At 32.9% G+C, this 24,482-nt stretch overlaps 2 protein-coding genes across 4 annotated transcripts; one reads left to right on the plus strand and one right to left on the minus strand.

Moving 5' to 3' along the window:
* Window positions 1-7,175: 7,175 nt before the first annotated feature.
* On the minus strand, window positions 7,176-12,107 carry LOC127247119 (protein NRT1/ PTR FAMILY 2.3-like). Its single transcript, XM_051268835.1, has 4 exons — window positions 11,950-12,107; window positions 11,655-11,872; window positions 10,206-10,732; window positions 7,176-8,324 (listed from the first exon to the last, which is right to left on the minus strand). Exons 1-4 carry the CDS (start codon window positions 12,047-12,049, stop codon window positions 7,541-7,543), a joined length of 1,629 nt encoding a protein of 542 aa, XP_051124792.1. The 5' UTR covers window positions 12,050-12,107; the 3' UTR covers window positions 7,176-7,540.
* A 5,379-nt stretch (window positions 12,108-17,486) lies between these two features.
* Window positions 17,487-23,007, plus strand: LOC127248016 (vacuolar cation/proton exchanger 3-like). Of its 3 annotated transcripts, XM_051270142.1 has the most exons (13): window positions 17,487-17,851; window positions 18,077-18,190; window positions 18,617-18,874; window positions 18,957-19,024; window positions 19,181-19,209; window positions 19,963-20,159; window positions 20,301-20,513; window positions 20,898-21,035; window positions 21,276-21,392; window positions 21,469-21,522; window positions 21,839-21,955; window positions 22,548-22,644; window positions 22,772-23,007. In XM_051270142.1, the coding sequence occupies exons 3-13, from the start codon at window positions 18,617-18,619 to the stop codon at window positions 22,795-22,797; spliced, it is 1,314 nt and encodes a 437-aa protein (XP_051126099.1). In that variant the 5' UTR covers window positions 17,487-17,851; window positions 18,077-18,190; the 3' UTR covers window positions 22,798-23,007. The 3 variants fall into 3 exon arrangements, with proteins under 3 accessions (XP_051126099.1, XP_051126098.1, XP_051126097.1); XM_051270141.1 differs by lacking the exon at window positions 18,077-18,190 and having other exon boundaries at window positions 17,487-17,915; XM_051270140.1 differs by lacking the exon at window positions 18,077-18,190.
* Window positions 23,008-24,482: the final 1,475 nt, after the last annotated feature.

The following is a 24,482-nucleotide window of genomic DNA, read 5'->3' on the forward strand; positions in this document are numbered from 1 at the left end:
TTATAAATACAAAATAATTTATTCATTTCTATATATTTTTATTATATAATAATATATATAAACAATATATAAATAATTTATTTATCTAAACATATTTCTATATATTTTTATCATTTAATAATATTTTAAACTTTTAAATATTAACCTATATAAATTTTAATAATTAAATATATTCAGAATAAATCCAACATATATATATTAATAAAAATAACATTAAAAGAATCGTAATAATAACAATATAACTTAAGAATTATTAATTTTATTTTCAAATCGTATCCAAATAATATATACACTAAGGTAACAACAAATAATTTTAAAATAGGATAGATAAAGTGTGAGAATTGATTAATGAATTTTAAATATATATATATATAATTTACGTAAGCTTTATAATTTAAAATTTTGAAATTTCAAAAATTTTGGGATAATATTTAATTTAATTTAATTGTTTTTAATTTTAATTTGTTGAAGGTAACCTGTTTTTTAGAATTGTAATAAATTTTAAAAACTGTATTTGTTGTTAAAGGTAATGAGTTTTGTTATAGTAAAAAATGAAAATGGAGTGATAAAGGTAACGACCAAGGTGATTGTGACAATGCTCTAATAGCCGTAGGAATTAAAACTATGAGTCGGTGGTTACTAGTAGTAGGCATTAAAAATATGGGTGGGTGGGTATAAATAGGTATTACTATGTTTATATCACCGGTGCGTTGGTTTTTCCTCAAAAAGATTAAATTAGATATTTTTTATTTTTTATATTATAAAAATATTAATTTTACATTCAAAACATCTGATCAACGTTATTTATACGATATTGTACCACTATAAATTCAAGTTTCCAAACAAACACACCCTAGGATTTTTTATTAATATTTAAGGTGTGTAATTTTTATTAAAGACAATATGGACAGGTATATGTAATGGATAAAGTATTATACTACTTCTATCCCTAATAAGTTCTTATGATTAGATAGTTTTTAATCCATTTTATGGTTACTGTTTTTTTGTTTTTTTTTTTTTTTTTTTTGGGTTGGAGTTTGATTTTTTATTTGAATTTTTTATTTAAGTATTATTTTTTCATTTGATGTTTCATTTGAAAAAAAGAAAAAAAACAACGTAGGAACACTAATGACTTTAAATTTAATAAAAATCAAACATACCCTTTTTGTTTGGAAATCTTTATCTGTAAGATTATTTAGATATATAAATAAGGAAAACAAATATTTAAAAGCTTGAGCAATTTTTTGAAATATTTTAAATTAAAAAATTTTGGAGAAGATTCAATAAGTAATACTTCCATTTTGAGTCTTCTTCTATTATTTCTAATTTGGAACATTTAATAAAAAATAAAAAAAAAATCAAATAAGTCTTTCTTCACATTGTTCTATTTTGTTTTTGTTTCTTTTTTTTTTTTCTCTTACCACTCTAAAAATAATTTTTTTTTTTAAAAAAAAAAAAAGCATAACCAGTAAAAAGTAAGATCAAATATATATCTATATATATATATATATATTATTTATACTACCTAAAAGCTGCAATGTAAAAAAATAAATCAAGCAAAAAACAAAAATCGAATAGAAATAGTTAAAATTATGTGATAAGAATGCATGAAAAGAATAGCATGCTATTATTTGACATTTTGATTGGTTTTGTTCACTTATGCTTTTATTGGGGCATATTCTCAAAAAATGTTTCAAGTCCCAACATCTAATTAGCGGTTCAAACTTTTTCTATAATAAGTGACGACTAATTAAGGAATGGAACTATGAGCATGCTTCCACAACATAGATATATTACGACTCAAACAAACATATGAGAATTCGATTGCAAGAGAAATTTAAATCCATAGCCTTACAGCTGAATTAGTCAATCATGATAATCAGTTTTCGTCTGGAGTTAGCATTTGTGCTAAGGATCATAGATATTATCGAGCCCAATAGTATTAGCTTAAAGGATCATCCAACCCATTAAAGCCCACTTAACTTAGGTTATATCGAAGTCCATGGATTATTAGGGTTTTGTGGCACTTCATTCCATGTTTAAATAACTCTGTGGCCAACTTTTGCATCTCATTGTTTTGATACCCTTGTTTTCTCCGCTTCTTGTTCCTCTTAGTGTTTTTTTAGATTCCGGTGAGATTTTTTATGTTAGTTTCATCTATATTTTTTTTTTCTAATGAGTCTTTTTGTATGTTTTATTTAGTGTTTTTTGAGATTATATTGGTAAAATTTGGCAAACTTGATGTTTGGAATTCGTAAAGGTTTAAGATAATTTCATTATTGGTTTTTTTTGGTCCATTTGAGCGTCTATTGGCTACTGGCAGAGACAATGGCCTTTTTCTCTGTCTCGATTACCAATTAATAGTGCAGATCTGAGCTCAAATGAAAACTTCGATCTTTAATTTTCATTTCTCTTTTAGTTCTTAATTACTAATAATCGATCTCTTTTGTATGTTTTACAGGTTAAAAAGCATTATAGCATTCTATAAATATCAAATCGTAGAGGATTCAACCCTCAAAGGAAGTATAACACCCAAAGTTACCTGGATCTTCATATATGCCTTTTCTCTTACCTCGGAGGGGCTTTTTTTTGTTGGAAAAATATATTCTATACGATTGTAAAATCGTAATTTGTCTTCCGGCTGTGCATCATGTTTACACAATGGTTGTTCAACGCACAGCCGGATGATAGAATTGCGACTTTTCCAAACGTGTAGAATTTATTTTTGCTAACGAAATAAATAAATGACAAAAGTGATAATTAGATATATGTGGAGGATATTTTTTGTAATTTTCTCGATCTGATTACCATCTATAAACACCAAATCCTACAGGATAAAACCCCCAAAGAGTGAATGTAGGATAGCTGGATCATCAAGATCCTTTTCACCTATGTTGGACAGGCTTTCCAAATCATCGAAAATATTACCGAAGTCGTCACTGGCATTAAAGGTGGTCTTAGTTAGAGTACTTAGAGCTGTTGAGCTGCCAAAGTTATCCAGATTTTCGTCCACCGACAAAGGTTTGTATCTCGTTCACCCATTTGGGTCTATAATTGCTGGCAACTCTGCCAACAAATGAGGTTGTGTATGATCACTTGCATGCTCCAAAGAAGTATCTGCAGCCTGTTGATTATGGTTTGTACTTGGAATGATGGCTGAGTTCATTGTTGTGACTTGCGGCTTCATTTCCAGACACCAAATGACCAGAATCAGAGAAGTGTAGAAAGTTAATGTTTTCGAAAAAAAATGTAATAAAATCAGAATATTCTTCTTTTTGTATAATTCCTGGTGAGATTCATTCACTGTTGTGTATTTTGAATGTTCACTAAAGATAAACTACACAGTACATCCATATAAAGAGAATTTCTTAAGAAAGTTCGAAAAGAGCTCCCCTTTTATATTGAGAAAATTGCATCAAAATAAAACCCAACTAGAGAATATAAGGGTTTATGTGTTTGCTCTTTCAATCACAATTTTATAACAATGCAAATTATAATTAAAAAATTCCTCATACAAATATTGCATTAAGTAAAACATATTTATTTTTCATTTAAAGAATAGCATACTATTGTTTGACTTCTTCATGGGTTGTGATCCCTTATGCTTCTACTGAGGACTAATTTGAAAGAAAGTCCCAACATCTAATTAGAGTTCAAAAATTTTATATCAATAAGTGTATGGATGCAACACCATATAATGAAGAGTAATTAAGGATAGAATCTATCGACATGCTTCCACAACATAGAAATATTAGGACTAAAAAACACACAATGTTTCAATTGCAAGAGAAATCTAAATCAATATCCTTGTAGCTGAATTAGTTAATCATTTTATTCAGTTTTGGCCATGGTTTGCAATTGTGCCGAGGATCATAGATACTTTCAAGCCCAATAGCATTGGCTTGAAGGATCATCCAACTCATTAGAGCCCACTTAACTTCGGTCATATCGAAATCATTAGATTATTAGGGTTTTTTTGCCCTTCATTTTGTGTATAAATAACTCTTTGACCAATTTTTGTATCTCATTTTTGTGGTACCCTTGTTCTCTTCGCTTCTTGTTCCTCTTAGTGTTTTTTGAAATTCGGGTGAGATTTTTATGTTAGTTTCAACCATAATTTTTTTCTAATGAATCTTTTTGTATATTTTATTGAGTGTTTTGTAAGATTCTATAGGTGAAACTTTGGCAAACTTGATGTTTGGAATTCATAAGGGTTTAAGAAAATTTCATGGTTGGTTTTTTTGGTCCATTTGGGTGTCTATTGGCTACTGCCAGAGACAGTGGCCTTTTTCTTGGTTTGATTACATATTAATAGTGCGGATTTGAGCTCAAAAGGAAGGCTTCGATCTTTAATTTTCATTTCTATTTTAGTTCTTAATTACTAATAATTCATCTTTTGTGTATGTTTTACAGGTTAAAAAACATTATTGCATCCCATAAATATCAAATAATAGAGGATTCAACCCCAAATGTAATATAACTCCCAAAGTTACCTGGATCTTTAGATCCGGCTTTTCTCCTAACTTAGAGAGGCTTTTTTCGCTTGCAAAATATATCACATACGATTGTAAAAATTGTAATTTCTATCCTCCAGCTGCGCATCATGTTCCACAACAGCTATTTTACGTGCAGCTGGAGGATAGAAATTGCTACTTTTGCAAACGTGTAGAATTTATATTTTTCAGCGAGATAAATAAAGAACAGAAGTGATAATTTAGTATATGTGGAAGATATTTTTTGCAATTTTCTCGAACTGATTACCATCTATAAACACCAAATCCTACAGCCCCAATGAGTGAATAAACCATACCTGGATCATCAAGATCCTTTTCACCTATGTTAGAGATTTTCCAATTCATCGAAAATGTTTCCGAAGTCCTCACTGGTTGTGCCTACATTAGGGGTTAGTTGCATCTGTTGAGCTGCCAAAGTTATCTGGATAGTCGTCTATCGACAAAGGTTTGCAATTACTTCGCCCATCAACCAATTCAGGCCACTGAATTATGGGGTCTATAATTACTGGCAACAAATGAGGTTGTGTATAATTACTTGAAATGATCGTTGAGTTCATTGTTGTGACTTGAGCTTCATTTCCAGACACCAAATGACCAGAATCAGAGAAGTTTAGAAAGCTAAGGTTTTTCGGAAAAATGTAATAAAATAATAATAATTTTCTTTTAGTATAATGGTTGATGAGATTCTTTCACTATTCTTTCTTTTTAATGTTCACTATAGATAAACTACATATTACATCCATATAAAGAGAATTTTTTAATAAAATCCCAAAAGAACTCCCCTTTTATAGCGAGGAAATTGCATCAAAATAAAACCCAAGTATAGAATATAGTGTTTGCTCTTTCAATCACAATATTTTTAACTATGCAAATTACAATTAAAAAATTGCATTCAGTAAAACTTATTTTTTTCATTTAAAGAATAGCATATTATTTTTTACTTCTTTATTGGTGTGCTTCCTTTTGCTTTTATTGAGGCCTAATTTGAAAAAATGTCCCAACATCTAATTAGAGTTCAAAAATTTTATAACAATAAGTGTATAGATGCAAGACCATACTGTGAAGACTAATTAAGGAAAGAAACTACGGACATGCTTCCACGACATAGAAATATTAGGACTAAAAAACACACGAGGTTTCAATTGCAAAAATAAATCTAAACCAATATCCTTATAGCTGAATTAGTTAATCATGCTATTCAGTTTCGGCCCATGGTTTGTATTTGTGCCAAGGATCATAGATACTTTCAAGCCCAATAGCATTGGCTTGAAGGATCGCCCAGCCCATTAGACCACTTAACTCTTGGATGAATCTAAGTCATTGGATTATTAGGGTTTTACTTGTGGTCCTTCATTTTGTTTTTAAATAATTCTTTGGCCAACTTTTGTATCTCATTTTTTTGATATCATTTTTCTCTTCCCGTCTCATTGATTTTGGTGTTCTTTGTGATTCAGGTGAGATTTTTTTGTTAGTTTCAACCATATTTTTTGTCAAATGGGTCTTTTTGTGTGTTTCTTTTGAGTGTTTTGTGTGAAATTCTTTTGGTGAAACTTTGGCAACCTTGATGTTTGGGATTGGAGAGGGTTTAAACTAATTTCATGATCAATTTTTTTGGTCTGTTTGGGCGTCTATTGGCTACTTCCGAAGCCAGTGGCCTCTTTCTCGATCATGATTACCAATTAATGGTGCGGATCTGAGCTCAAAAGAAAGCCTCCGATCTTTGATTTTTATTTCTATTTTAGTTCTTCATTACTAATAATTAATCTCTTGTGTATGTTTTACATGTTCAAAAGCACCATAGCAACATATTGATCTGTCCATAAATATCAAACCCTAGAGGATATAAGGCAGCATAACCCCTAAAGTTAATTACCTGGCTCATCATATCCTTTTCTCCTACCTTAGAAAGGCTTTCCATATCATCGGAAAAGCTTCTAAATCCTTCAATAGGCTAGGCTTCCATGAAGGGTTTTACGTGAAGGAATGCGAACCAGCAGCCGAAGTCATCCAGATTGTCGTCGATCTATCTTGTCCCGAGTGAGTATGCAAATCTTCAATATACATATATATATATATATATGCTTAGTCTTCACATATATTTGATACATGCTGACTTTTTTGTAAAAAAAATAAATAAAAACTTTGAAGTTAAGTGTGTTAGTAGTACAAGAATGGGTGATAATTCCACGAAAAATCTTCTGCACTGAAAAAAAAAAAAAAAAAAAAAAAAAAAAAAAAAAAAAAAAGAAAGAAACTAGTCAACAAGCTGAAAGATTCAAGTGTCACTTCCAAGTATCATTTTAAGCTTCTTTCTAATTTTCTGACTTTGTAATTGCATAGAGTCTCAATTTCATCTACTTATTATTTATTAATATTATTCAACTTGCCACAATTCTTTTTGCATTTGAGGTAACATTGTACAGAAGCTTTGCTAATTAACAAAAAGGTTTTACCTCCAAAATTATTTTTCATAGCTAAACCAGTTGGCAAAAAAAAATCATACATATTTTGTTGCTAAAAATTTTAATTTTATAGCAAAATAGTTTTAGCTACGAAATTAAATTTTCGTACCTATATTTTTTTTTTAAACTTTCATTAAAAATAACTTATTTTTTATTACGAAAGTCATATTTGTCACCAAAGATTTTTACTAATGCCATATAGGCAATGAAAGCAAAAATATTTTTGGTATGAATTCATACCTTTTTGTTACGAATTTTTTTTGTAGTTACATTTCAATATTGTGTAGTGGTACAATTCCAGTAACATGGCTAGAATTATCCACTAATGACCATAAAACACACAATAAAAACAAAAATTATCATCATCCACTAATGACTCATTAGATACACAATAAATAAATAAAATTATTAGATTTTCAGTTGGGTGCAAATATGAATCAATCTCCAATACATTAGCCCTAAAGTGGATCAAGATTCAATATAATCAACTCATCACACAATTGAGCAATGTTTTTTTTATGAAAACACAATTGATTTGAACCATGTAAAGGCTAATTCTATCCATCATTCATCATCACCATTCTTGTTCTTAAAAAACCAACAACACCCAAGAAAGTAGCCAAAGTTAAGGACACCAATCACCACTAGCATCCAATACACATTGTCGACTCTTCCCTCATCGATATCGTCAGGCAGCCAAGCTGTCGCCCTTCTGACAAGATCGACAAGCGCCGTGCTCAAGTAAAACCCAATCCCAATGAGCATTGATATCATCGCCGTCGACATGCTCTTCAGACTACTCGGAAACTCCTGGTAATAAAATCTCACTTGTCCCGGAAAATGGCATGCCTCCCCACTCCCCACAATAGCCATTTGTGGCACAAGCCAAAGAACTGAAATCGGGGATTGGGCTCGGCGTCGTTTAGACTCAACAAGAGCTGACACAGCCATGCTGCCGATGGTTAGCGCATGGCCGAGGCCTAATTGCTGCAGAGATGTCACTTGTTTTCCGGTAACCCTTTTCCAAAGCGGCCAAAGGCAATGCCCAAATAGGCCGAGGCATACGACTGTCGCCAGGAATGTGAAGATGATCATGGACCCTGCTGGGAATTGAAAATGCCGGCCCGGCCCGAGGTGGCGATCGGTGGCTAAAGCTTGGAGAACAGTCAGGCTGACCTGGATGCCGATGGGAGTCGAAAGGAAGATGCTGGATGACCATAAGGGCAGGATTCTGATTAGGGTTTTGAGGTCTTCCACTTGCTGCATTGTGCATAATTTCCAGGGCTTGGCTATGGAGCCATCCATGGCAATGTCCCCTTCGGTTATGATGGCAGCACGGTTCAGTAACCTAAAGTAGAATACATATTATTTTTTTTTTAAAAAAAAAATGACATTATAATTTTATTTATAACCCAAAATGTCAAATTGAAAATTAATTCAATTTCAATATTTAGGCTCTGTTTTGATATATTTTGAAACGTAACTTTTGGAACTATTAAAAAAAATAAAAATAAAAAATAAATATCTTTCTAAACTATTTCATAACGGATACTTTTCATTTAACATAATATATGAAGAATTTATTTTATATACAAAATATTACATTTAAGTGTCGTGGATCCATCCACGCAGAATGAACAATATATTGCCAATGTTTTCAAGGGCATGTTGAATTATTTTTTATTTTTTATTTTTTAAAGAAAAGTCATTAATACTCATTTTATGTAAGTATTATATATTTAAGTATATTATTTATTTAAAAATATTCAAAATACCAACAACATTATTCCTTTAAAAAATAATAAAATAATATTATAACTTATTATTAATAACTTATTAATTTATATTACCTAAAATTCGGTGTCCTTAATTAAATCGGTCATCTTCACCAGGAGAGAGGGGGTATATCTAATACTACTTTTCATTGAATTTTTCACTAAAATAATGCAAAATTATTAAAATACTTTCAATACATATTTAAATACAACTACGTTTTAATATTGATTGGGAATTTCTAATCCACATTTTGTACATGGCATAGATGCTTAGTCAAGAATCTTTTTTATATATAGTTCTGCAAAGTGAATTGTAATAAATTATTTCTAACTTAACTTCAAATCAAAGATACTCTTTACTAAAATCATCTTTGGGAAAAGATATTCCACTTAAATATATTTTTTATATTATCAGACCAAGTTGATGAGGGATTCATGGCATCCACATTTTCCCTTATATAAAATATATTAATACATCATTTATTTCATTTTACTTAATAATAAATTAGACCAAATGGATGATTTAATTATCAGTATCATATTTTGAAAAGAGTGAAATGTGATTGTTTAAATAAAAATTAAGTTTTCAATATCATATTTTCAAAGATAAAAAACATAACTATTAAATATAATATTGGAACTGGTGCGGAAATTTAAAAAATAATAATTTATTGAAAAAAATAAAAAGAATAAAAAAAATAGTTAGAAGTATTTTTGAAAGTTTAATTAGTAATTAAAGATAATGAAAAGATTGTGTAATAAAGGTGCCGACAATTATAATAAATAATAAAGAATAATAGTTAAATATCGAATCTTTTATTTTATTAAAATTAGTAATAGATAAATTTAATGGATTAACCAAAAAGAAAAATGGAAGTAAATTGAGGTAGGAATAAGTTATTTAATTGCATGCTTTATGTTATTGCATGGAATAAATTTTCTATCTTAATTTAATTGCATGCTTTATGTATTATTAACTACATTTCTATGGGTTTTATGCAAAACTTTAACTAACATTACACCTAATTATACAATAAAATGTAAGTGATACTTAAATAAATATATGTATGAAAATTTGTGTGATTAATATATGAAAATTAATATTTTATTTTGAATTTTTTAATTTTTGTGAGTGGAAAAAATATATGTTATATTTATTGTGTTAATGTATATTATATTATTTTAATACTCCCTCCGACGTCATCGAATTTTATTCTTATTTGATCCGGCATGAATTTTAAGAAAAAAATTTTATAATAAAAGAAATAAAAAGAATTGTATTTTTTACTAAAAAGAAAAATTAAAATATATTTAGATGACAACTAAAAAATAAAAATAAAAATAAATTTGGATGATAGAGTAACTAATATTTATGAAAAATTGTGCAACCAAAAATACTAAGTGAACAAATAATAATCTACTCTATATTCGGAAAACTAAAATAGGAAACTTACCTTAAGCTACTTATCGCGGCTTTCTCCACACCTTTCTCGCCATAATAATAATCCACAGTACTAGAAGAACTATTCAATTTCCTTTTCCGGAAAGTCGCCACAACCACGCGGGCGAGGCTGGCAAACGGGCTGCCATGTGGCCGATCATGCCGGTAATATCTTTTCCCGGCCAAAAATGACACCAATCCAATGACATTAGCAGAAGCACAAATGGCGTAGCCGGCGAACCAGCTGACATTATCTTCGACATACACAATGGCCGTGGCAGATGCAAATAATGCGCCGTATAAGGCGATGAAATACCAATTGAAGTAAGTCGACTGGTGGTCGGGTCTGGCGAACTGGTTCGCACCCATAGTCCCTAGGGTGAACCGTGTTGCGCCTGCCCCAATGGAAACTAGAGCCAATGCTGTGTAAAGCACGGCGTACTGAAGTCCTGATGGGCAGGCGCAAGAACTCGACTCTGATTTGCAATCCGGCGGTCTTAAGCCGGATATAGTTACCGTTAGCACCAAGAGGATTAGCCCCTGTTGGAAAAATTAGTTGAGGTTGAACGCCCACAGAGTAATCTTACGGCGGTCGTCTAAGGCTGAGTAAAAATTATAATATGCGACAAAGCCATAGTTACGAAAAAATTCCTCCGGCGACCTTATTTTGGACATTTTTTTTTATATAAATATTTTGAAAACTGATTTGGAAAGTTGGAAATAAATGATCGGTCTCCAAAAGTATGATACAATTTGGGTTCTATGCCCACGCACTTCACCGTTGGACTTGTTCGGATGTGGCCTTAAATATTCCAAGCCTTCTTTCTTTTGCTTCGAAAAATCTGAGACTCTTTAAATAGTCTCAAAATTTCTAATGCTATTGAATGAAATGATTTTTTTTTTTTTATACTTTTCTGAGCTAATACCAAATTTTAAAATTTTGTCTGTAAGTCAAAGTAATATCCGAATTAATTTTCCAAAGCCAAATAACCAAATTTGTGATGATGGGAGACTTTGTCACATATAAAAGAAAATTTAGACATATTGTATATCAAACCAAATAGTTATTTTTCATTTTTTTTATATATATTAAAAATTAATTTTATATTTAAAACTTCTTAACAATATCTATTTATAGTATCAAACCATTATTAAAAATTTTTTTTAAAAAAATTATTGTTCTAAACTCAATTCAAACCCTATAACAAATTCTATGTTTTAGCAAAGTTTTTTCAAATTCTACTATTTAGACTCTACATTTTCTAAAAAAATATATTTTTTTTTCTTTCACAAAATATTTCATCAAACATTATTTACATACCAAATCCAAACTAATTTTTTTTCCAAACTCATCAAAAAAAAAAAAAAAATACAGACAGTCCCTAACTTTTCGATTTTATTTTGGTATTATTCATTAAAATTATTTAATATTTTATTTAAAAATATTAGGTAAAAAACTTACTAAGAAGGAGACGAAGCAGGAAATCCAAATGACAGAGAAGCAGCCAAGAAATGCGTCGGCAATAATGGCGGCGGCGACGGGGAAGAAGCTGGTGCAGGCATTGACGAAGTTGGAGATCTGAGCAGCATCGATGTTCTTTATGTTGAATTCTTGGATCAAGAAAACTATCAGGTTGTTTAGCCATCCTCCACTGGCCACTGTCATCCCCACCACACTTGCTGCAACCTTCCAGTTATCAACATCATACTTTTAGAGAGATATATATATATATATATATTATGAAGAAGAAAGTGACCTAAGATGAATGGAGCTGTGCTCCAGCCGCCGCCGTGACTGGTGGTGGAGGAGGCGGATTTATTTTCCGGCGCGGTGGCTGTGCCTGTAATGGGAGCCATATGATTGATTAATTAATCAATCAAAACAGACAAGTGGTGTGGATATGGAGTTTCGTTTGTGGAATTTAAAGGCAAAAAGTTGGGAAGATAAAAAGGGATTCTATTCATTTTCTAAAAAAAAAATATTATGTATTCAAAATCGATCTATTTATATCTTTCTTCAATATATAATAATTTTATATATATTTAAAATTTTACATTTATTTATAAAATAATTAATTAGTAATAAATATTTATATTGTATACTCCCTCCGTCTAAGATACCGTGTCTGCTACACAGTAGACACGGTATTTTAATAGGAGTGTAATTAGTAGATAATTAAGAATGTATTAGTGAAAATAATTATCCTATAATATAAATAATTATAAATTAAGATTAAAATAACTAATTAGTTTAATTAAAATTTAAAAAATAAAATTAAAAAATTTAAAATGAAATTAAGGTGTGTAATCATTTTCCAAAAAAGGAAAGTGACATAGTATGGTATGCGGGATCACATAAATGGCAACATGGACATGGTACCTGGGATGGAGGGAGTACCATTTTAATTTTTACAAAATAATATTTATATTATGAACTTCCTTCCGTCGTTTCTAATCAAATGCAATTTTTACATTTTATAGTACATTAAAAAATAATACTCCCTCCGTTTCACTTCTCATGTCCATCTTTTCATTTCTGTCCGTCTCACTTATTTTGTCACTTTTTTTTCTAAAAATAATTATACACTTTAATCTTATTTTTAAAAATTTAATTTTTAATTTTTTTAATTTTAATTATGCTAATCAATTATTTAATTTTAATCTATAATTATTTTTATTATACTATAATTATTTTCACTAATATATTTTTAATTATTTACTAGTTATACTTCTCCTAAATTCCCATGTCTACAGTAACCCGGTCAAATTATCCGGACGGAGGAAGTAATATTTTAATTAATTAGTGAAAATTTGCAAGAGTTTTTGACATTTTTGTTGTTTGACTTGTAGTTTGATATTTGTAATTTAAATAAAAATTAGAGTATTTTGACATTAATATATAATTTTTTTTCTAAAATATGAAAGAAATATTTTGAAATAATTTTTATTAAAATATAATTATTAAAATAATTAAATATATATATATTAAATGGAAAATAAAATCTTAATTAAATAAATCTTTCAATTCAAAGACTTAACAGATAACCAAACGCACCCGAAATGAAATGAAATGAAATGATTCTTGATTTATCTGACGTTCTCTGTTATAAATAATTAGAGATGCGCTGCGCATTGGCGTGGTGGGTTTGTGTCTGTCTTCCATCATTGTTTCAATTGTGGCGTGGGGGACGTTCTTGCTATCATTTTTTGTCCCCTAGTTATTCCGGATTATTGTGATCCATTCAATATTTAAAAAAATATATATTCTCTCCGTCCCATTGAAAGGTCGTCATTTTTATTTTTGTATATTTTAAAATAAAATTATATTTTTTAATTTAGTAATTGTACTACCTACCTAACATAATAAATATCATTTCAACTTACACTATATTGCACAAATATCGTAACTTTAATTTGATATATTTGGAGCAAAAAATTTGTATATATAAATAGTGAAAATCCTACGTAATCCTTCAAACAAACACACTCTATATATATTTATTGAGTATCACTTTAAACGTTGCTTGTTGATTTAATTTTTTAATTTTTTATTTTATCGTCAAATTTAGTATCACTCGCTTGGAACATCGCTTTCGCAACGAGTGATCAATCGTTATAGTTGTCGCGTTTGAGCATTTGGTAAGTTGTCCCTCTAACTTCCCGTACACCACATTACAACTAATAATACGATCACGGCGAGAGAGTCCTGTGCCCTCGGCCACGGACTTGTTCCTCACAATTTAGATCATTAGCTCCCATGGACGTCGGCATCTTTCTTATTGCTTAGATGCCAAAATAAGTGTTGAGGATCCACGACCAAGATCAACACCTTCTAGCCAAGGTAATGCACGCCAAAAATCATATATATATATATATATATATGTATGTATATATGTTAATTTTAAATATTGCAAGGCCAATGTATCTAATGGCGCAAACAATAAAACGTGGTTATGGCATACATAGTAGAGAAGACAATAGATTAAGTATAGGTCAGATCCAGCCAAACTCGAGACTCGACTCGAATACACATTGTTGGATCCAGACTCGAATTGGACCTAACTATTCTCTATCAATCTCAGATGGCCTAGTACTGGTTCTTATTTTATACACAAAGTCAAAATGCAAAAATAATAAACCCCTTTTACTTGTTAAGTAAATGAAATACTATTATTTATTAATTCATTTCAAAACTCCAAAGCGACATCTCTCGGACATTTCTCGCTTATGAGTTGGGTGTCAGGTTCGATTCTAGGTGGGTACTCATGTGTTGAGTGAAATTCCTGCTAGAGTGTGATTGTGTGATGTATTAAAAGAAAACTTTTGGCTTTATTATACAGAAAAATAATTGTATCCTCTCGTAATTTTATTACTTTTATTTTAGCAAATAATAAACAATTTATCATTATTTATTTATTTATTTATTATTTTTTTTATCAATTTATTTATAAATTTTTTTATAATACTTCACATTATTTTTTACTTACTTTTTTTTAATATTAAAATAGTATTATTTTTTAAATTTCTATTCAACTAAAATTAATTAATTTTACCAACACGGGAGAGTAATATATAAATATTTATATAATATATAATAGATTTTATTGATTTATTTATAAAAATTAATAGTATTTAATATAATATTATTTTTATATTAAAAATAAAAATTTTCATAGTACATAACATCAAAACTGTATATATTATATCTTATAAATACGAGTTCGGATCTGCCACTTGAAAAGTCTATCTTGCCCCTCATTTCGAAAATGACAATTTAGCCCTTAACCTACCTTTGTACTGGCTTGAAAAGACGTTTTGGAACCGTCGTCAGCAACCGCCATCAACCGCCCAACGTTTTGGAACGTCGTCTGGTCGGTTACATCAACCGCCTCGCCAAACGCCTCCACCAGTTCCAGAACTCAAATAGCCCAACCGACCAATCCAGAGACCAATCGGTAGGCCAAAAGACTCCTTGGCCGCACCCACCCAGCGACTTGTCTATCCGCCTGCGGACCAGCTGAGTTGCCTATGCGACCGCAGACCAGCCGACCTACTTTATCAGACCGCAGACCATCAAAAATGTCTGTCCGACCTTCTGACCATCAGACCGTTTGTCCGAACGCTAACCATCCGACCGAGGACCAACCGACCAGATCAACCGACCGAGGACCTTCCGACTTGCCTATCCGACCGCTAACCAACCGACCTGATAATCCGACTGAGGACCAACCGACCGAGGACCTTCCAACCTGCTTATCCGACCGCTAACCAACCTACCTGACCATCCGACCAACCGACCTGACCAACCGACCTGAGCGCAAATTTTTCTCCTTTTCCACCCGACTTCGTGTCTAACTTCCTTTAAGATCCTACTATCCTTATTTTTATTATTATTACTATTTTTTTGTGTATAACAATTATCAAAGTTGAAATATTCTTGCTATTTTTGACATTTCAAAACTCATAAAGACATGCAGGGTCACCCTTCTTATCTCAGTCTATCCGTCTGCGGACCAGCTGACTTGTCTATTCGACTGCAGACCAGCCGACCTACTTTATCCGCCCGCAGACCATCATACCTGTCTGTCCGATCTGCTGACCATCAGACCTGTCTGTCCGACCGCTAACCATCTGACCGAGGACCAGCCGACCATACCAACCGACCGAGGACCTTCCGACCTGAGCGCAAATTTTTCTCCTTTTCCACCCGACTTCGTGTTTAACTTCCTTTAAGATCCTGCTATCCTTATTTTTATTTTTATTATTATTATTTTTTGTGCGTAACAATTATCAAAGTTGAAATATCCTTGCTATTTTTGACATTTCAAAACTCATAAAGAGATGCAGGGTCACCCTTCTTATCTCAGTCTATCCGCCTGCGGACCAGCTGACTTGCCTATCCTATCGCAGACCAGCCGACCTACTTTATCCGACCGCAGACCATGAGACCTGTCTGTCCGACCGCTAACCATTCGACCGAGGACCAAACGACCAAGGACCTTCCGACCTGCCTATCCCACCGCTAACCAACAGACTTGATCATCCGACCGAGGACCTTCCGACCTGCCTATCCGACCGCTAACCAACCCACATGACCATCCGACCAACCGACTTAAGCACAAATTTTTCTCCTTTTTCACCCGACTTCATGTTTAACTTCTTTTAAGATCCTGCTATCCTTATTTTTTTTATTATTATTATTTTTTGTGCGTAACAATTATCAGAGTTAAAATATCCTTGCTATTTTTGACATTTCAAATCTCATAAAGAGATGCTGGGTCATCCTTCTTATCTCAATCTATACGCCTGCGGACCAGCTGACTTGCCTATCTGACCGCAGACCAGCCGACCTACTTTATCCGACCGCAGACCATCAGACCTGTCTGTCCGACCGCTAACCATCCGACCGAGGACTAACCGACCGAGGACCTTCCGACCTGCCTATCCCTCCGCTAACCAACCGACCAGACCAACCGACCGAGGATCTTCCGACCTGCCTATCCGACTGCTAACCAACCCACCTGACCATCCGACCAACCGACCTTACCAACCGACCTGAGCGCAAATTTTTCTCCATTTCCACTCGACTTTGTGTCTAACTTCCTTTAAGATCTTGCTATCCTTATTTTTATTATTATTATTATTTTTTTTTTTTGCGTAACAATTATCAAAGTTGAAATATCTTTACTATTTTTTACATTTCAAAACTCATAAAGAGATACAGGGTCACCCTTCTTATCTCAATCTATCCGCCTGCGGACCAGCTGACTTGCTTATCCGACCGCAGACCAGCCGACCTACTTTATCCGACCGCAGACAATCAGACCTGTCTGTCCGACCTGCTGACCATCAGACCTATCTGTCCGACCGCTAACCATCCGACCAGACCAACCGACCGAGGACCTTCTGCCCTGTCTATCCCACCGCTAACCAACCGACCGAGGACCTTCCGACCTGCCTATCCGACAACTAACCAACCCACCTGACCAACCGACCAGACCAACCGACCGAAGACCAACCGACTTGACCAACCGACCTGAGCGAAAATAATTCGATTGTATTTTTGTTTTACAGTTTATATTTCAAATAAATAATGTTTCACTACATTACATTATAGAATAGTCGCGCGGTATACCGCGCAAGAGCGTGTTCTAGTATATATATATATATATATATGTATATTCATACATTTAAATTTATATTCCACGAGGTTTGCTACTACTTGTGAAATTAGAAAACCCGACTTTGGAGATACGATTTTAGGCAGGCACACACGACTTTAAATTAAACCTTCTCTCTCACTTTTGAGCGGTTGCCGTAAGGGGTTTCGGATCATCCTAAAAATTTACATACGTCGTCGTGGCCGCCCGGCGTCCCGAATCATCGTCGAATCCATTCGCCAGACCTTCTCATAATCGAATCGCCCTTCGATCGAGAGATTACATAACCGACGCCGCCGCCGCGCGGAAATCGATCGTTCCATCGACGCCCCAATTGTAGAATTTACTTCGTTGAATATATAGAGTGTTAAGAAAATGCGGATTGCTCCGTGGTCAATTCGGCAGCAGATGCTGACTTCCCAACGATCCTTTTCTTTCTGGCCCGGCATTGCTATCAGCCCTTTTTAGCTTGTGGAGTTTGCCGGACAAGCAAGAGCGGGTAGGTTCTTGCGTCCGTTTCTCGGCACTTGTGTTCCCGATTATGGTATTTGGATGTTAGTTGGGTATGTGGATTTTTACTGTTCGTATAATTTAGTGGTGTTTCTAATTTTGTATTGCGAGATTTATTGTGGAATAGGCGTTTTGATTCTGTCATAACTTGGTTTCCGGATTTGAATTATCCCCATTTTCGGTGGTTACGATTCTGCAACTTTTCCTGTGTTAGGAAATCTATACCTGTTCATATATTTGGGTTTGCTACACCAGTTGTTGGAGTGGATTCTTGGAAGTGATTAGCGCACTATAGATTCACCGCTTGAGGTTGTTGTTTTCAATTCTTGTAAGTAAATGATCATGGATTTGTAGAATATATTGGCTAATTTTAAAAAGGTCTTTTGAAAGAGATTCCATCCCTAAATTGAAACTGTGTGGAAGTGAGTTTAAATTGAGTATCTGTAATCCTATATATGCAATTTTCCGAAACTTATACGGATAAATTTGAATTCTCATCTTAAATGTTATTGAGGTTGAAGAGGCATTTCCTGATCTATGGCTCGTTATTTTACCGGCGAAGCAGAGATTAGTCATATTACTTGGTTGTCGTACATAACAAAATCCTGACATGAAAATGTGGAATATATTACAGCTGAATCGGTGTTAGGTTACTGATTGTCAATTCAGATTCATTCTTCAAGCCTTTTTCTTTTAAGCGCAGGTTCTTTTCTTTTTCTGTTTCGGAAACAAAAATTAACGATTTGTTCAACAGATGGGCTCGTTGGCAGGAAAATCAGAACTGGAGCTTGAAGACCAGCACCTAGTCAGCTCTCAAGCAATTGCTAGCAAGACCACCTCTCTGGAGATAACTCTTCCCAGATCTTTCATTGGTCCTGATAAATATGGCTGTAAATGCATACTAGATACCGTAATACGCAGTGTAAAAATTGTTCTGATCTCCAACAAGTTGAACTTGCTTGTTCCTTGTGGTCCTTTGGCAATATTATTTGATAAGCTTACAAACCAACATGTGAGTTATGAATTTATTTTGGCTGTTTACTAATTAAGATTATAATTATGTATATACTAATGTAATTCTTTAAAAAATTCAGGGGTGGGTTTTTTTCCTAAGTTTGTTTGGCATCATTCCCTTGGCCGAACGTCTGGGCTGGGCTACAGAGTATGCTCTTTACTTGTCATCTTAATACTTTTAGCATACAAAAGTTGTACTTTAGCTTCCTGTTATTGTTTATATTTATCAATATGAAGAGGATATGTTCTTTTATTGTTATATGGATTACAGTTTAATATTGCTATGTCTTACTTTTCGATGCAGGCAGCTTGCTTTCTATACTGGACCTACAGGTTTATCTCCATTTCCTCCAAACTTACCCTGCAGATTACCAGATGCTTTATTCATACATTGCAAGCATTCTTTAACTTTATTAAATGTTCTTTTTTTTGTCTCATGTCTTGTTATTAAATCTATTTGTTTTTATAAGCATAGATGTTATTGCTGACCGTGATAACGCCTTAATATTTTCATTGTGAATCATAGAATTGATGATGCATTCAAAAGGTTTACTGTGATCACTTGACTGATTTCCTTTAGGATTAAAAAATAATTATAAATAAACTTTAGCTACTTCTGTTTGTAGTTTCAATGCTACTTCCGACTGTCTCCCTTTTCTCTTCTAGTTGGTTGGAAAAATATCACTCTATTGATCTAATTGATGCACTTTGGGTTGGGTTTGTGTGGTGTGTCAAGCTAACTTTCTGAACTATCTGATATTGGAATTTAGTATCCTAATCCATTGATTCTAAGTCTCTATCCTAATATGGGTACATACCCTATGCATTTTTAGGCTAATTCTACTCTAATTCTAAGACGTAGAAGTAATGTTTTGGTATTGTCTGTCATTGACTTATGCTTTATCACTTATGTATATATCCACCACTGAATCTATCTATTTTGTTAACACTATTTTTGTTTATGTCAAATATATATCATTCTCGGATATCTTTAAGCTAGATGGACTAAATAAAATCAATTGTTTTTCCTTTTTGTTTCAGTAACGTAATATGAAAGCATTTTATGATGAACTTTCAAATTTTCAGTTGGGGGTCTTCTAAATGCGACATTTGGCAATGCAACGGAGCTGATTATATCTGTTCATGCACTTAAAAGTGGCATGATACGTGTTGTTCAGCAATCATTATTGGGATCCATTCTTTCAAATATGTTGTTGGTTCTTGGATGTGCTTTATTTGGAGGAGGAATTGTTAATTGTAGAAGGGACCAAGTGTTTGATAAGGTTAGTCAATTACTATGCTATCTCGATGTGCTGCTTCCAATTGAAAAGGAAAATAATTGGTGGGATCTTATGATATAGTCATACTATAGATATATGATATTACCAACTAAAGGTTCATTCATTTTGCTTATTATTTGGCAGCCAACCGCAGCAATGAACTCAGGATTGCTCTTGATGGCGGTAATGGGTCTCTTGTTTCCGACTGTTCTCCACTTCACGAGAACTGAGCTGCATTTTGGCAAGTCTGAATTGGCACTTTCTAGGTTTAGCAGTTGCATTATGCTTGTAGCATATGGAGCATACATTTTTTTCCAGCTGACTTCCCAAAATAATCTCTACACACCTGTAAATGAGGTAAATCATTGTGTCATTGATAATATCCTAATTTTCATTTTTGAGATATAGTTTGTATATATTTCATCTCTGACTTCTCCGAAAGGGTGTTGCTTTTCGTTTAATTTCTTAATTTATGGTGTTGTAAATCGTGTATACTCATCAGGCTAAAACTAAATTTCTGAATATTCTGTACCTTTCATGTTCCCATTAAATAAGCCAGAACAATTTTTATGAATTCAACCTGAGAAGTAGGTAATTTTACTGTCTTGTACAATTGGATTATTCGATAATTTTTAACAATTGGCTTGCATTAGAAGATCGGCTACTAGTCAAATCAGTTAATTGTTCCTTTTATCTTCATTTGCTGGTGCTAATTTCTTCTAACCCTCTTTGCATTTATAGGAGGAGAGTTCAACTAATGGGAGCTCAGATGATGATGATGAAACACCTGAGACATCGAAATGGGAATCAGTTATTTGGTTACTTATATTGACCTCTTTGATATCAGTTTTGTCCGAATATTTGGTTAATGCTATAGAGGTAGTTACTCTCAATTAGTGTGATCTTATGACCTTTGGCTGTAGTCTCATTATTGCCACTTTTGGTATTATTGTTTCGGTTGTAACACCTTTTCTTCTGTCTGTTTGTGGGGGGAGGAGGTTGTGTTTGTATGCGCATGTCATGCTAGAAGATGACTTTTATGCTGCTTTATTTTCTGAAACTTCTAATATTTTGTGTCACCTCCTTTTAGCGAATGATAATTTATTATTTTATTTTCAGGGAGCATCTGTTGCAATGAATATTCCGGTTGCATTTATAAGTGTCATTCTGCTCCCAATAGTTGGGAATGCAGCAGAGCATGCAGGTGCTGTTATGTTTGCGGTGAAAGACAAGCTTGTAAGTGTTCTGAGATTTTTTCCTCGCTGTGTTTTTTGTGAAGATTACAATCCTCACATTCTCCTTAGTTGAGCAGGACATTTCTCTTGGAGTGGCAATAGGCTCATCGACCCAAATAGCAATGTTTGTGGTATGTATTCAAGTATTAAGAAAATACCCACTGATATCCAAATTAAGATATAAATACAGTAATCAAAATAATACACAAATGAGCATAATTCTTATATTTATTGACTGTAGGCTTGGTTAATCTGAGTACTACTACTAAGCTTGTGTCATAGTTGCTTGTCGTACATTTCAACTCAGTCACAGACTATGCCCGTGTCTTTGAATGTGCACATTTCTACTTCTTTAGCATACCCAGACCTACTTTTTTGTGTTGTTTTAATGCTTCCACTTGTCCAAGTAAGTATTAAACTGAAATGCTCTGCTGTTGACAACTGTAGATTCCTCTGTGTGTGGTTATGGGATGGATCATGGGATGTCCGATGGACTTAAACTTTCAACTATTTGAGACTGCAACTCTCATTATGACTGTTCTTGTAGTGGCATTCTTGCTGCAGGTAAGCTTACAGCTTTGTCCTGTTTCTCGGTCATTTCAGTGGAATTGCTCTAAACCTTGCACTAATATTTTTCCTGTGCGCCTGAGCTTCATCTTGATGCACTTTTCTTTTGATGACATGGTGGGCATTGTCTTTCTGCAAATAGCAGAGATTTTGTTTTGACCATTGCTATATATTATTTTTTTTTTTCAAGACTCTTGTGTGCAATACTGCAGTTTTTAAGGTTTTAGCTTATGCTGAATTTCCTTTTCTCTATTTTATAGTGACTGTATATTACCGTAGATGGAGTAATAATCCATTATCAAGAGAGAACTATGTATTATTGTGAATACATGTTTGTATATAAATTAAATGTTTGGTGGTAAATAGGTGAAATGATAAAAATTTGAATACATTCCCATATTAATGTTCCGATGTAGCCTTGCCTCTGTCATTGTCAACATCTATCTATTTCCTTTACGGAGAAACAATGATGAAAGAAGGTTGTCTATAGCATCTCTTTCATCAATTACGATTTATTGCAGGAAAACAACATTAAACTTGGCCAAATGCAGCCAGCCTTATCTTAAACTCTGCTTGTATTTGAACGCAGGAGGGAACCTCAAATTATTTCAAAGGACTGATGCTTCTTCTATGCTACCTTATAGTCGCCGCCAGCTTCTTTGTACATGTAGACCCTGAATCTGTCCGTGAGTCTCTTCCCTGACGTTGTTCCTTTTAGACTATGAAATATATATATATATATACACGCACATACTCATTTTGTCATTGTATACAATTGCTTATGATGCTGAAAATGCCGACACTATTGTGCAGAGGACAAACCAACCGGCATGCCGTAAAAATCATATGAATGCAGGAGGCCAATGGAGAGAACCTTCATGTGTTTCAGGTTTGATGCTGTATGGTTTACTGGATGCAGAAATTTTTTACTGTATTATCAAGAATTTTGTGTATATATATACATACATACATACATACATACATAGTGAAACAGAATATATGCCATCTTACAAACTTGAGGAAAATCTATAGCTGCTTTTTTCATGATATGAATTTGCATTTATTTCATATCATTGGTTTCATCTGAGTCCCCATGCTATCCCTATTGTCAATTATGCCCGAAACAGCACTGGTTTGATCCATCTTGGCTTCAATTTCTTCCGGGTTTTCCTCGACACCCGGGATAGAAGTTGGAATCCTTTTCACTCAAAATATTGTTCGAATACCCCGCCCTCGTCCTTAGAATCCCAACGATACAAGTTCTATAGGCCAATATAGAATATAATATTCCATTTGTCTAACTCTAAAGTTTACATTTATTCTTTACACGCAAATTAAAAATATTAGTATTTCAATAGTAGTGGATAAATATAATGGTATAAAAATTAAATTGTCTTTAGTTTTAGATATAAGTGTATTATAAAGTGAGAGTAAGATGGTAAATAAGTATAAAAGAAAATGTATTAATAGTTAGTGATAGGATCTATATTTACTAAAAAGGGAAATATAAACCTTTGACCAAAATAGAAATATGCAAACTTATTAAAGTTAAATGTGATGGTCTTTCGGATTTGGGAGGAGAGACCAATGGTGCAACTTCATATATATGTTTATTTTATTGTTGGAATATAAAATTAGAATTTTTTATTTCAATCATGTACATATTTATAATAGATTACAAATCATCTAAATTGGTTGAGAATTCTACAAATTTCTTAATCAAGACAAGTATCATAAATGAAATATAGATATACACCTCTCAAATGAGAATTGAACCAACTGATGTAGTTGGAATCATCCACTAAATCAAAGTCAGAGACACACCTCTCAAATAAGAATTGAACCAACTGATGTAGTTGGAATCATCCACTAAATCAAAGTCAGAGACGTGACTCTCAAACACAAATACAATCTCAAATGGATGCAAACTTAAATGGAAATGTCCATGGCGTGATAAATATACATTTTTTCGGAATCGGTGTTCTTGACGGCCTAGTTGAGGCTGCTCCTTGTCTTCCTAATTTTCTTTCTTAGGTGGGTGTAAAGGATATTGATTATTCTTTCATGTTGGAAATTGGCATTGAAATTATTGAACATAAATGAGTAGACTTTTAATACAGTAACTTTTTAGCAAACACTATTACTTTGTCTAACTTTTTAATAGCATATACAAGGCCATAACTTCATTCCTATGACAATGTTCTTTAAAAATTTCCACTGGTTTCCATTAAAGTAAATATACAAAATTAATATTGCAATAGTATTTTACTTGAATTCAGCATAAATGGGACAAAATAAAATAAAATTCTTCAACACAATAGGAAATCTGGGAGAAGCAGCTAAACCAAATTTTTTTATGCAGTTTCGTGGATCTGAAAGTGATATAATTATGTTTATTATTCATGTGGGCCTAGAAAGAAGAAAAATGAATATTTGGCTTCTTCCCTATAACAGCATGTCGGCAAAAGAATGACAAACAACATTATTATGGATTTAAATACAAAAAATATATATATAGAACTGC

This window comes from Andrographis paniculata, unplaced genomic scaffold, assembly GCF_009805555.1.
Source record: "Andrographis paniculata isolate CXL003 unplaced genomic scaffold, ASM980555v1 Contig32END, whole genome shotgun sequence".
Classification (NCBI taxonomy): domain Eukaryota; kingdom Viridiplantae; phylum Streptophyta; class Magnoliopsida; order Lamiales; family Acanthaceae; genus Andrographis; species Andrographis paniculata.

What these genes read in the sequence shown, in the direction of transcription:
- LOC127248016 (XM_051270141.1), top strand. Translation starts at nt 18,617, where the DNA reads ATGGGCTCGTTGGCAGGAAAATCAGAACTGGAGCTTGAAGACCAGCAC. An exon ending in GGGACCAAGTGTTTGATAAG is followed by an intron (nt 20,160 to 20,300) that starts GTTAGTCAATTA and finishes ATTATTTGGCAG; the next exon opens with CCAACCGCAGCAATGAACTC. An exon ending in TTGCGGTGAAAGACAAGCTT is followed by an intron (nt 21,393 to 21,468) that starts GTAAGTGTTCTG and finishes TTAGTTGAGCAG; the next exon opens with GACATTTCTCTTGGAGTGGC.
- LOC127247119 (XM_051268835.1), bottom strand. Translation starts at nt 12,049, where the DNA reads ATGGCTCCCATTACAGGCACAGCCACCGCGCCGGAAAATAAATCCGCC. An exon ending in CACAGCTCCATTCATCTTAG is followed by an intron (nt 11,873 to 11,949) that starts GTCACTTTCTTC and finishes GGAAGGTTGCAG; the next exon opens with CAAGTGTGGTGGGGATGACA. An exon ending in GCCGCGATAAGTAGCTTAAG is followed by an intron (nt 8,325 to 10,205) that starts GTAAGTTTCCTA and finishes ATTCTACTTTAG; the next exon opens with GTTACTGAACCGTGCTGCCA.